Here is a 14,685-nt window from a genome sequence, read left to right on the forward strand (position 1 = left end):
TTAGATCTAAAACTATGGACAAGTGGGACCTTTATAAACTTTATAATTTACTTGACAGTAGACTTAATTTTGATAATGTTTCTGCACCCTTGATTGATATCAATTAACAAAACATACTACTGTATTCTCACACCAACCGATTTGATTGTATGCCCCTATTGGTTTTCAAAACAGAAGGCATCAAGAATATTAAAAAAAAGCACAAAACTCAGGTCACTTCACTGACTGATTTATAGCTTCTAACCCAATTACCAACAGGGGTCCCAAACACTGACAACTTGTTGGCACTTCAAATCCAACAGGTGCTTCTTTAGCAATATGGCTGCCATATTTGCTTGGACCAGTCTATGTTTTCAAGCAACAAATGTGACGTATTTCACCGTCTTTGAAAATCTAAAAAATTTGGTACATTTTGGATTTACATCTCCTTGAACACATGTATACAAGATTTTCTCTTATTTTTTTGTTCAGTTTGTTTTAGAAATATTAAGACTAAACATTGCAAATATTGGAGGAAGACAACAGTTTTTAATGAAAGACTATTCTAGAAACATGAAATGAACAGTGAACAGTCTGTTACAGCGAGAGCTTGCGTTTGCATTCAAATATTAATGTTTTGACAATGTTAGGGATCAAATGGTGAGAACTGGGTTTAGAAATGATAAATTAATGTATGAAATGACCAAATTGTTATCATTTTTTTATATCCTGAATGAATAAACAAATGGGAGGGTGTGCTAATACTTAAGGCTTGATTGGATATCTCTTCTCCAACAGAATATGGCTATGAATGACAAAAACTTTAAAACTAATTCTCTCAGAATTCATGGACTTTACACAGCATTTCATTTACAAATAAGCAATCAGTTTCAACTAGAACTCCTGTATCATCTAACATTCTGCTGTTGTTGAGCAGTAATACAAGGTCTTTTCTGAAAATTAGTTCATAGAACCATGGTAAATGGGTTTGGAAAATTGTATTTTGACCTACCTGGTTTCTGTTTAGCATAAAACCACATTAATTTCATAAACTTAGCTCTTCATTTTCTTGTAACCTCTTAGTGATAATATGCAACAGCAGGGCAGAATTGTTAAAAAATGAGGATGCAGATGGTTGCACCTGAGTGAATAAATAATGGCGGTCTAAGGCTAGCATCTCAAAGTGTAGAATGCACCTGACACACTATTATTTATTAACGAGCTCAGACTTTAATTTATTTTGTGGAAACCATTTTTAATCTTTCTATCTATCTGACCTTGACCTTTTTAAATTTTAGCATTAACATTTTTTTAACTCAAAGTGCAAGCCATCCACCAAGTTTGATTAAGGTAAAAGGTGTGAAATTATAGATCATAACTGGAAAATGAAAACAAAAATAAACAAAGGTCATACGTACAGACGGATGTACAACATGCCTTTTTGTGGCCAGGAGTCAACATGTTTATAAAAGACAGATAAAGTCGATTAAGTTCAATTATTTCCGTCTTTTCTTTTTGGGTATGCGAGTTTATGACCTTGAATTGTAATACTGACACTGTCTGCAGCACGGTACATGTACACTGAACTGAGAGCCATTAGCCTGCCTACTCACATGATACGTCACTGGGGCGACCGGAGAACAAATAGCAAAACCCGCCCGCCATATTGGATTTTCAACATATTCAATACAAACAAGAAAATATCCATGTACTGCGTATTTATTCGTTTAAAATAAAAATTAACCACGCAAGACGAAGGAATATAATTCAAGGAAATGTTATGATGCATTTTTTTACTTTAAAATTCCAAACTCACTGCCTCATGGCTGAACATTTTGAGTCGTATCTGTGCAAATGGCTACCGTCCGCCATTTGTACAAACTAGCCGCCATCTTCATATAACATGGCGGCGCCCATGAATTTCATGATGGCCGACAGCAAAACCAAAACAAACGAATAAAACACTATAATTTTGACCTAAATGACATGACAGATGGCAGAAAGTTTGTGCGGACGATAGAAAACTTGGATAGCGAAAGGGCACCACCTGTGTCTGACGTCACAAGTCGATCGTGACCTTCTTAGAACAACTTTATTGACAATACCAAAATGACGCTCATTTACAGCTCTGTTGATAAGAAATTAGCCTTAATACATACACGATACAATTTTTTAAGGTCGAAACAAATTAATACGAATCATTTGTACAAATAAGATTATACCTGTAGCCCACATTGTGACGGAAAATTCTCCTTCTAAAGTTTTGATCTGAACTTGCTTTTGCTCCCATTTCTTGGTCGATGTTGGAGTATCTAAACTCAGTTCTGGCACTAATCCTGAGGGTGACAAAATTCTGTTGGACTTATTTCCCTTCTTTTTCCCACCTTTTCCTTTCCGTGAAGGTATAATATCTTCAGTAGAAATTTCTATTTCGGGGGCTGGAACGGGGATAGTGTCATACACGAGGTTAGGGTCCCCCACAACTTCCTCACGAGTCTGAAGCACAATTTCTTCCTGTGCAGGCTCTGGTAATGGTTGCAGAGCAATCATTGGTTGTACCTCCACAGTGTCATCTGAGGTTTCAACAGTTTCTATCGGTAAATCCACCGGAACCGATTCCACCTCTACCTCCTGAATCTCCACTTCAGAACCTATGACTGACGCCATATTGAATCCTGCTTGAATGGCGGAAATCATTGCTGGGGGTACTATGCGAGTCACATGACCACTGTCAATTTTTTTTTTTTCTTCTTCTTCGTACTCATGAATATTCATTTCGCAATTTTGCGTGACGTCAGATCGAACGATTTCCGTAACGTTCACGCCGGCATTTTACAGTCATTGTCAGCTGAGTAGGACAGAAAGAGCATTGCTGGTAGTAGTGTTTATCTTTCATAAAGGATATAGCGCCTTGTCTTTAAAAAGGTTTAAAGCATAAGTGATCCATAATTTGTACCATGGGTGCACATGTTTCAAGGACTGATTATGAATGGGTGTACACGGAAGAACCACATGCATCAAGACGGAAAGAGATATTAGGTAAGTTTGTTCCTTCCTTCATCCTGTCTATTTTAAATGGAAGCATCAGATGGTGGGTTCATGTATTGTAATGTAAGGGGCACCGTTGTGGGGGGGGGGGGGTCGTCGGAGAACGCGAATAATAATAATAATATAAACATTGCTATTACAATACTGAAATTTATTGTAGGATATGTTGTCAGTAGACAAACGTGTTGTTAGCTACTACTTTATTTTTTTTAAAAAAGATTATTTTCTGACATTTGCTGTTGCCACAACAAGAAAAAAGTAAATTAAAAATAAAAAATAAAAATGCAGAGAATAACTGATACATATCGCCCGCTTCTTTGCAGTTTATTGGTCGCCAGATCGTTGATCCAACGAGTTCGAATATTTGGGGAGAAGCCCCAGTGCAAAGATTTGGTCAGTTAAAATAATGAAGTGTATATACAATATTGTTGTGTAGATTTGTTTAATTCCATCATTTTTTGTATATATGACACATTCTTGAAATTTGCTTAATTCATATTTTAATGGTATTTAACTTGTCAGCCATTTCCATTTGACTAATACTCAAAAAGAACAGCAACGTATACATTAATTATTACAGCTGGGTAACACGGAACATTTTTTAAAACGGCTAGCATACCGCAGTTATATTAGGGAGCAAGATTTGAATGTTCAAGGGTAGGAGTCTGGTACTTTTCTGTTTTTAATTTCCGTCTGTCGGTAGGTGGAAAAACTCACACTGATTTATAGCAGAATAATGCTATCTCCATTATATTATTTGAAGAAGTAAAAACAAAATATTCTTAAAATAAAATCTCATCTGAATAGTCCACCCAACCCCGAAAATTAAATGGTACTGTACACGAGTTGCTTAAATTGTCGTAAATGTTGTAATGAAAAGACGGTAACTAACTTGAAGTGATTAATCTTACACATTAGCCGACACCATGCGACAGACATTGTACTGGCATTAGAGAGCATATTGATAAACAGTGTTGACACTGAAGCCTGCAATTTACTAGCTAAACCATTGATGTAATATGCAGGCAACTTGGAGAATGCCAACATTTGGGTAAGATATTTATCAGAGGCCTAGTAAATATAAAACATACCTAGTACTGAACAAATGATAAAATTAAATTGTGGACTTAAGGAATTAGGAAAAATTAAATGTGCTTTGCTGAAAAGCTCAGGATGATTACGAAGAATTGTATCTATTTCACACATTTGCATATGCTGCTAGAAAACTTTAAAGTTATTTTTGCTTGTTTTAAATCCGATTTTTTGTCTTCAAAAGTTGGCTTTGACCCAAACATATTTTATAGCATGCGGTTTGACTGTCACGTGTTTGTTTTTGTTTTAGTGCTATGGCTTACTACCGAAATAACGGTCTTGTATAGCGTGTTCCGATGTCGACCGACATCGGAATGAGTAGGCACACACTTGGCAGCCCACCCATATCGACACTCTTCCATTTATTTATGTGTAATTAACTTACTTACTGTGCTGCCTTTATCCTGGCGGAATGAAAATATGACACTTGCAAATGGACGCATTTTCATGTTCCGTTGACATACATTTGAAATTGTTGCAATGCGACGGTAGTCGAGGTATGCCGAAGTATGTTTGAGTAGGTTCGTGTGGGGAATATGTCTTTTGAGCGAAACGAAACGATGCTTACAGTTCCAATATGTATAATATATTTTCATTCGTTTCGTTAAAGAATAATATTTCAACTTAACCCGATTCGGCATTCTCGGCTTTCATTGCTTTCCATCCAACTGAAATGTTGGCCAACGAAACTTGAAAACAGGTCCATTTCTTTTGTGAGAACTTGAATTTATTAGAGAAAAGACACCAGAGTAAGTAAAGTTTGACAATAACATTATAACTTATTTGTAGAAAAGCGTCGTTGTTAGTTGCCAGTTGTGTGTGATATTTCTAAAAATTAGACTTTCGTTACACTGTTAGCCGAAACCAAAACACGTTACACAGCGCCGTTAGTTAAGAAGTATGGCTAATACCACACCCCCCCCCAAAAAAATATCGGGTGATGTGTCTTACCTTATAAGACTAGCCATTTGACCACCACGATAATATACGTAACATGTATCAAACATGCGATTTGAAACTTATATTTGTAATGTGCCAAAAATTAATGTGATAATACAGATGTTATGTCAAAAAAGATAATAATTTTAACAAATATTTGGGTCATAAAGAATTTCAAAACAAACTGAAGGGTGTGTGAATACTATATATGATTAATTATAGCGTGCTTTCCCGCCAGTTTGTCCCCCTCCCCCATTTAAAGACGAAAACTTAAGATGAAAATTGACAATTTCATTAATCAGTCTGTAATTTCTCACGTGATTGTCATTGACATCTTGTTTGCAGTTTGAAACCAAACGGGAAATGTCGATGTAAAAAACTCCATATTACGCTGTCTTTTTCCGGTTCCTATAACAGTCCATTTTCTGTAGAAACTTAACGCCATTATTCAGCACACGATGGGCTATATACGTGGTGGCCAGTATTAATGGTGGAGGGAAAACTCCGGAAAGAACCACGAACCCACGAGAAGCTACTAGCAAGCTTACTCACATATCCACATTGGCCGAATCCGAGTCTCGAACCCACGCAGACAGAGTTGAGATGGCAGTGATCCGTAACGGAGTGCGCTTTAGACCACTCGGGGCTCCAGCCCATGTTTGTGTTTGTAAGGAAAATAGTTCAGTTACAAACGTGAAGAAGACGCCATTGTTAGAGACCTCCTGACATCGACCAGGTCAGAAATTATCAACTGATAAATGAAATGAATATGTTATGTGCATTTTTTTTTATGTCACCGATGCGTTATGGGTTTTATGATGGTGGGTTTACAGACGCTTGGAGGGGTAGGTGTAAATAATGCAGATATTAGATATGTTATATAAAAGTTTGTATACTGCAAGATTCATGCATTTTTATATGCTTTGATTAAATATGAATGAATAGAGTGCTTTTACAGTGAATGACCTCTGACCCTACGTAAAGGGACATCACTCGCAGAAAACTTAAATGGCCAGTGGAGACTCGTTGGTTAGCGTGCCGGACTCGAGATGTATAGGGTGCGGGGTGGAATCCTTCATGTAATCAGGGATGGTCAGCTACTGAGGTGTGGCTTTGGGCATGGCAGTTTACATCATTGATCTCAGGACTAAGTAATTTACCGATGTTGCTACGCCGTAAAGCACCAAAACCAAATTCTGAAATAAAGGCTTATATAGATATAAGCAAGTATATGAATCAGCACAGCAATGAAATATTCAGCCTAAATGGGACCTTTAACCACTGTAGACAGGTGATGTTTACACAGATGACACTGGGGCCCCGAGTGGCCAAGTTGTCTAAAGCGCTGTCCGTTACGGATCACTGCCATCTCACCTCTGTCTGCGTGGGTTCGAGTCTCGGATTCAGCCAATGTGGGTATGTGACAAAGCTTGCCAGTAGCTTCTCGTGGGTCGGTGGTTCTTTCCGGGGTTTTTCCGGGTTCTTCCTCCACCATTAATACTGGCCGCCATGTATAGCCTATCGTGTGCTGAAAAATGGCGTTAAACCCTACAACAACAACAACATAGATGACACTTATATAAGGTCTTTTGGGGGGTGTCTGAAGGTGTTCTTAAGATAGAGGTGATCTTATTGCATTGAAGCAATCACCCCCTCCCAATCTTCACACGGATGGATAAAGTAGTATTACATGCGAGTGGGGAGGGAGATAAACTATGAAGTTTATTTTTGGAGTTCTTTATAAACACATTTGCTTCTTGATGACCTGTAATTCAGTCCCGAGTTGGACTTTTTGAGCGGATGGTCTGATAGAATTTGTAATTTGTTTTGTTTCAGATGAATATGTCATACAAGGTTTTACAGAGTTTAGAAATAATAACATACTAGATGATTTAACCACCTATACGTTTGTATCATCGGATCCATTCATCAGTCTTACCTCGTTTCAGTCAACTATATAAATGTTGTATTTGTGTTCCCATGTTTATTTTAATTTTGAAGGTTTAACTGGATTTTTTTTAGAAAGCGGATTGAGTAGATACTCAACTATCAGCACTTTAGGGAAGAAGAAAGATAAAATATAACTTTTATACACGTAAATATAATGAATAGCATTCACTGCACTTCGCCTCCAACTCATTTCGTCCGTAACAGTACACCGATTCGTATAAAAACATGTTCGCACGTGCAATATCAAACGTTTAGTAGCGCTTGGTTTACGAAAAACGCGCACTTCAAAAGAAGGAAGATTTAATTTGGGACTGACCATTAAATTTTCGATGGAGTCGGGTGGACTGCGATTGTTTAGGGGAACTTTTCGGGTCCCAGAATAGCGTGGAAAATGCTATTGATTTATTATATTAGATTTTTCACACAATGTATCTTAAACTTAAAGATAAAAATTATCCTGGTTTAAAAGATCCCACCCCATTGGTGCCATAATCAGTTTGTTAGGAAATAAAATGCTGTTCTGGAAGGTATTGACGAACCGAATGTATTATACGCAGCAGATTTTTTTCCGCATTTCAAATTTTGCACCGGATATTAAAGTTATGCCCTTTGGCAACGGGTTAACATCTAACGTGTACTCGAGCAATGCACATTGACCTACATGTATTAACTGAGCAGTTCGTGACAGTATGTCCATGGCGTACCAGTTTAACAAGTCCTTGGCAGTAGAACACGCGTCATATAGCTGATCTACACTTAAGCCTCGATGTCAGAATGCTATAAAGTATTTTACATCATGAAATTCTCTATTGACGCGTACCTTGTTTGATATAGATATTGAATTTACACGCCAGAAATGAGATGCAGTTGAATGGAGCATATAAGTGTATGTACAGGGCACATCAGCACAGTCGTGGATATAGTGTGCCGCTAACGTGGGTATGTGAGAAAGTCTTGCCACTAGCTTCTTGAGGGTTTGTTGTTCTTCTCCGGGTCTTCCTGGGTTCATCTTCCACCAGATATACTGGTCTTCGTGTAATCTATAATTTGCTCAAAATAGCGTTAAACCACTCAAAATCACAAGCCGAGTAAGTTTAAGTACCCCCTCCCCCAGTCACTGAGGCACATAAGAAATAAAAAAAGGGTGAAACATTTAAGGGCAAGGCTATTTATTTTTTGAAACCTAACTCTTTCTAATTCATTTAAAATATCCAAAGATCATTTCGGCTTTACGTCACCGGATAAATCCCAAGGCATTCAGGGTCGACTCAAAGGCGTGCAAAAGACCAAACGTATTCGCTAAAATCGGTACGTCTTCAGATTGATGTAAAACTGCACGTATTGGTTAGCAGAAAATACATAAAACTCGCCATTAGGAAAATACACTTTAAGCAGCTGGTGTTTTCTTAGGACAATAACGAGCTAATAATCCTCGGAGAGGACTGTTGTCTCAAGTTCATGTAAAAGTCTTACTAGTGTTGGTATGTAATGTGTTCAGTATACCTGAAGAGTTGTGATCTTAATGCCATTTTTCATAACATGACAGTCTATACATGGCGGGAGGTATACAGGTGAAGGAAGAACCAGGAAAAAATCACAGGGGTGAACCACATACCCACAAGTTATTGACTTGCTTTCTCACATACCCACTTTATTGAGGATGAGACTCGAACCGACGCGGACATAGGTGAGGTGATAGTGATCGGTAGAGGCGACTACTCGGCCACCCGGGGTGCCATATTAGAGGATGCACCATTGTGTAAGTACAGAGGAAACCAAAGTGGGCACATGGATAAGTTTCGTCTTCAGAGGTCACTTCGCTTACATAAGTGTTTTTGAATAGTTACGTTGTCTCTCTTTAAGTAATACCAGGGTCGAAGCTAGGGAGAAAATCGATCGCATTTGTGGCTCTTTAGTCTATCATCTCTCCTTACCACGCCCAAAAAAAGAAAGTTCACCCCACCCCTCGTCATTTCTTCTTAGATCCCGATCAAATGTTAGAAGTTTTATGTGTCGTAGTAAATTTTGGTACTGCTGTAGTTTGATGATTGTAGGTACCTTGTCTAGGTCAAATCAGATATTCAATCCTAAAGGTCACCAGGAGGTCTCCACGTAAGGCGAGAGATTTGATTTTAATCAGATTAATGAATGGTACAACTTATATTGCTATCCACAGAATTCCCACTTAAAATTCATGCTTGATCTTTCATTAGAAAAGAGACCCCCTCAACAAAACAGAAAAAGTTTGAATTTATTATTTTTTGAAGTTCAGTCGGAAGTGTTCTATGACTTTTAAGTTGACATGTCCAGGTCTACTTTGTAATTGTATCTATCCAGACAGCTTTGCTCGAATCCTTTTGTGGTTATTTGTCATCTTTCTGTTTGGTGATTAAAATAGCGTGAAAGAGGAAATAGTTTCTGTTAGGCCCAAAAAAATGTTTCCGGTTGGCTTATCGTCCCTGTTTTTTATTGCGAACCTAGCACTCCGTAAAAAAAAAAATAAAAAAATCCCGACATTGGTTTGTGAATCTAATTGAGCTGGATATATATATATATATATATATATATATATATATATATATATATATATATATATATATATATAGTTTTTACTTTAAAAAAGAAAACAACCTACCCTAATTTTAAAACAAGTGCAGTAAGTTGCCCCCCATTTTGGGGGCCCCGAGTGGCTGAGTGGTCTAAAGCGCTTTCCCTTACGGATCACTGCCATCTCACCTCTGTCTGCGTGGGTTCGAGTCTCGGATTCGGCCAATGTGGATATGTGAGAAAGCTTGCCAGTAGCTTCTCGTGGGTCGGTGGTTCTTTCTGGAGTTTTCCCGGGTTCTTACTCCACCAATAATACTGGCCGCCATGTATAGCATATCGTATGCTGAAAAATAGCGTTAAACCCAACAACAACACGCCATTTTTCTTCTGTTGGCTTATACTGAGATGTGAGGAAGTCCAGATAAACCTGGGCCCCGGGTGGCCGACTGATCTAAGGCGCCCGCCCTTTTTGATCACTGCCATCTCACCTCTGTCCACGTGGGTTCGAGTCTCGGCTCGGCCAGCGTGGGTTTGTGAGAAAGCTTGCCAGTAGGTTTCCACGGGTCGGTGGTACTTCTGGGGTGTTTCCGGTTCTTACCCCACCAGTTATACTTGCCGCAATGTATAACCTATCATATGCGGAAACATGACGTTAAACCCATAAAAACCAAACCTAACCTGATAAACCATTTTTTTGGTCTAGACAGAAATTATTGTTTGGTTTTGGTTTCCTTTTTGTTTTTTTTTCGGGCCCGTTGGTGGGGGTGTAGTTAGATTTAAAGGACATTTTTAACATTACATTAATAAAATGACAGCTATTAAACAAGATATGATTGGCTGATTTCAGCATGATCGATATTTATTTACGGCATGGTGTTATTTTCACCTGTATATTGAAACAAAATTAAATGTCCTTTAGAATTTCACGGAATTTCTATATGCATATCAACTAGAAACAGTGGCCGACCGGAAGAAAATTTCGGTTAAGCATTGTCTCATTTGAATACCTCTTATTCTTTTTTTTTAAATAACATTAATTTCCCTGTCGGCATACCGATCTTAGACATTTTGTCTTGTACATTCTTAAATCGTATCAATCTACCTAGACGTTGCCGAACATAAAGATTCTTCCTGTCGGTAACGTACTGCAATTTATTTATTTTCCCTTTGCATCCTGGCGGTTGCTGGCAGTTTGAGTTTGGGCGTGGGACCGGCAGTTTAAATAAGAAACTTTATTTTATGTTTGATAATTTAAACAATAACATTAGCTGCATTCTGACAAAAAGGCAACTAATGTAGTAAAATGAACAGGTTAGTCATTTTTAGAACAGGAATTGAATGGATATATTTTAAGGTGTACTATTGCATAAATCGTTAAAAAAATAGTTTACTTTCGTAATCGTTTTCTGTTTGATTTTGAAGTGTAAAAAATAAAATTTAGTTTATGTTCACTCATAAAGCTGAAAAATCACGTTTAAAGATTGAACTTGGACGTACATAGGACTTTCGTCTTTAATAAAAAAAAAAAAAAGAGTTTACGCACGCGTAACATGATCACGCGACAAATACAGTTAGTTGTTATTTTGGGTTAAAAGCCATTTTTCAGCAAATGATAGGTTATACATGGCGACCGGTATATCTGGTTAATGAGGAACCCGGAAGAAAAACCGACCCTATGGAAGCAACTGGCAATTTGTTTTCTTCACACACACACGCTGGCCAAGCCTGAGATTCGAACTCGCTCAAACAGGTAAGATGTCGGTGATTGGTAAAGACGCGCTCCCTAAACAACTCCGTCACATGGGGACCCAAATCAAAATAGTAATCTAAGGCGTACACGGCATGAGAGTGGGTGTTTTATACTTTCACGTTAATTTATGTAATAATAAAAAACTGTGCTGCTGTCGCCAATCTCTCTCTCTCTCTCTCTCTCTCTCTCTCTCTCTCTCTCGGATGAGTCCAGTATCAGTTTATTTAAATCAGGGGTCTCAAACACGCGGAACCGCTCCGGTGGCCTAGTGGTTAGAGCGTCCGCCTCGGATACGGCAGGTCGTGGGTTCGATCCTCGGCCGAGTCATACCAAAGACTTACAAAAATGGTACTGACAGCTGCCTCGCTTGGCGCTCAGCATTAAGAGGTTAGTGTTATGACTGGTCAGCCTGGTGTCAGGATAATGTGTCTGGTTGGGACATCATGCTACATGTCTGCGGCATGATGCCCCAGTGCTAGACATCACTATAAACTGTCACACTGTAGACATCGTAGCGATATGACTGAAAAATTGTTAAAGCTACGTTAAAAATCCAAACCACACACACACACACACGCGGGACGCATGTGGCCCGCCAAGCATTATCCTGTGGCTCGCAAAATGATTGGCCTCACAAGGTGTCATGAGCTATGACAAAGGTGGTGCGTCCCTTGGGTCATCGAAAATGCCCTCATGCGGCCCTCAGGGTGCAATAATACAAGTTTAATATTAATAAGTGAAGTTGTAAATGAGTTTTTGTTGAACAGGGCAGATGGGTTATAAACTATATCATAGGCCTAAATATAGTTATTTCAGATGTTATGGTATTTATATATAAGTCTTAGAAAAGAAGATACATTTATATTTAAATTTTCTAAATTCTCTTGATAAATTTGATAATTGTATGTCTTTGATAGAGGAGTACATCTTTACTGTTAAATGTAGGGGCTGTGAATCTGGTTAAATATGGGGTATTAGGTTACAGTGCTAGCCGAGGCAATGTGAAACAATGTAGTCCTTATAGTGATAGGTGTGTTTGTATTTTTAACGTAGCTTTAACAATTGTTCAGTTATACCGCTACGTTGTTTACAGTGTGGCAGTTTATAGTGATGTCTAGACTGGGGCATCATGCCATAGACGTGTAAGCATGATGTCCCACCCAGTCACATTATCCTAACACCAGGCCGACCAGTCCTAACACAAACCTCATCATGCTGAGCGCCTAGCGAGGCAGTTGGTCGTAGCATTTTGTATTTCTTTGGTATGACTCGGCCGGGGTTAGAACCCGCGACCTCCCGCATCTGATGAGGCCACTAGGCCACCCGAGCGTTTTATTGTGATAGTATGTGTCTTTATAAATTTACTAAAAATCATTTTTAGCAAGTTTACCTGAAAACTCGAACATTTAAATTAGTGACCATTTGTTGGGAAGTTCGAATCTCTTTTAGTAAGTATAAAGTGATTAAAATAGAGTTGGGTAGCTTCAGTTTAATTTGGAATTAAAAAGATCATAATGATAAGGCTTACAAGAAACTTTTTACTTAATATTATATGTTTGGAAATTCTAATATACTTTATCAAATGCAGATTCGTGTGTGTGTGTGTGGAGATTGAGTATATAGCTTTATTTGGTTATATAACTGAGATTTTGTTAATTTTGGTGTGTAAACGAGTTAGATAAAGGGTCTGCAACTAACACAGTCAGACCATAAGTTAGCTCTAGAAAGGGTCTTCAGGCAATGCTCTCTTGAGTCTGCTAGGAATGTTTGCAAGTCATGGGTCAAACAAGTTGCAGCGAGTCAGTATAACAGCTTGAGGATTTCATTAAATGTAGCAAAGAAAAGCATTATCCGTGTGACTAATTCCCCTTTGCGCAGTTACATCAGAATAGGCGCTCCGACATACAGGTGGCAAATTAAATCCCCATTGTTGCTAACTTAATGACATGAAAGTATAAACGAAACTATTTTGAACAGGTCTTAACTCTTGTCCTTTCCAAAAATTGAAGTGTATTATCAAGGGTATATTAAACACACTTCAAAAGATTCACGTTTGGTTTACTGGGCTTAGATTGATATATCAGTTTTAAAAACTAGTAAGCTGCAGGTTTAGCTTGATTAAGAGATTATTCAGTCGGATGCATTAAACTCAAGGACTGTACATTTAATATTTAGGGGTGGGGGGGGGTCTGGAATATTTTCTCCAACAAAACTACAACATACTGGTCAACAGATAGCTTGAAACACATCGTGTTTTAATATGTGGGAAAGAAATTGTTGTATCCAGTTATTTTAGTTGAGGTAATTGAGAATAAAATCTGGTTTGAAAGAAAATCCACCCACCCCCGCCAAAATAAATGGTTGATCCCTTAGCAGACTAGTTTCTAGTTTTCCATATATACAGCAGTTGTACAAAATGTATTAAAAAAAATGTATTTGTAAAGTTTGACTTAAGTTACCATAATAGTTTTAAAAATATTGAACAGGTTTCCGTCTGGTTGGTGTTAAAGATGTTTTATTGCTATAGAGGCAATATGAAAGAACTAACTAAAACATGACACATGTAGCATTTTCTGAAAGTTTGAGAACATTAAATGAAGGGTTTTAAAGGTGGGAAATTGTTTTTCATTAGGCTGTCATGGGGACCAAAATGCACACAATTTGTAGGGGAGAAATGTATTTTCTTCCTGCTTGGTATCAAGTTTTAATGGTTGCTGTGGACGCTGTCTAAAATTGAACTTGCCTTAAAGTACTTCTGTAATGTTTAACCTAATAAAGCATTTCTTTAGATGTCTTAATATATGTTTAATCTGATTTTTTTAAAATTGAAATTCAATTTCTGTTACTTCAAAGTTCCTGCGGGACAGATGATAAATGAATGATGTGTGATACTGTGTTATGTCTCGATCTCTTTGAAGCTCCAGCAGTTGGAACACTTATCATATTCTTAGCCTATTTCACAAATATGTTCATGTGAGAAGTTCTTTGGTACCAACATTTGTCTCATGTTGAAATTAATGGAAAGTTATTTTAAGTAAAGCAGCGAGGTTGCATTGGTTTCCCGTTTATATATTACTACAATACAAGCCACATGGTTCATGTAGGCATTGAACACCTAATTTTTCAGTAATGGATGTCATTTGTTAGAATTTGATTCTCCATACCTTTAAGTGGCAAGTAGTATTCACTTCATCTGGATTCGTATACATCCATATTCCTATGGAAGATCATTATTTAGACGAATACGGGAAAATCAATGTTAAACTACGTAGACATCTTTGGACGAAATGAACCTAAAGGTGTGATCCATTACAATCTGGATTGAATGTTGCGTGCTGTGATGTCACAATGAAAGCTACGCATATTGTTAAATAAATTCA

At 37.8% G+C, this 14,685-nt stretch overlaps 2 protein-coding genes across 7 annotated transcripts in view; one reads left to right on the plus strand and one right to left on the minus strand.

The window, feature by feature from the left end:
- Positions 1 to 2,687, minus strand: part of LOC149805333 (transcription factor YY2-like) — a 63,819-nt gene extending 61,132 nt beyond the window's left edge. For all 6 annotated transcript variants that reach the window (XM_089949291.1, XM_089949259.1, XM_089949284.1 and 3 more), the window contains exon 1: positions 2,202 to 2,687. In XM_089949291.1, the coding sequence (XP_089805417.1) occupies positions 2,202 to 2,676 (475 nt within the window). In that variant the 5' untranslated portion in view covers positions 2,677 to 2,687. The remainder of the gene's footprint in view (positions 1 to 2,201) is intronic.
- Positions 2,688 to 2,801: 114 nt separating this feature from the next.
- Positions 2,802 to 14,685, plus strand: part of LOC149805335 (sphingolipid delta(4)-desaturase DES1-like) — a 69,422-nt gene continuing 57,538 nt past the window's right edge. Inside the window, exon 1 of the mRNA XM_089949300.1 lies at positions 2,802 to 3,018. Coding sequence (XP_089805426.1) covers positions 2,937 to 3,018 — 82 coding nt within the window. The 5' untranslated portion in view covers positions 2,802 to 2,936. The remainder of the gene's footprint in view (positions 3,019 to 14,685) is intronic.

Source organism: Sinohyriopsis cumingii, chromosome 2, assembly GCF_028554795.1.
Source record: "Sinohyriopsis cumingii isolate HCF-2022 chromosome 2, ASM2855479v2, whole genome shotgun sequence".
Classification (NCBI taxonomy): Eukaryota; Metazoa; Mollusca; class Bivalvia; order Unionida; family Unionidae; genus Sinohyriopsis; species Sinohyriopsis cumingii.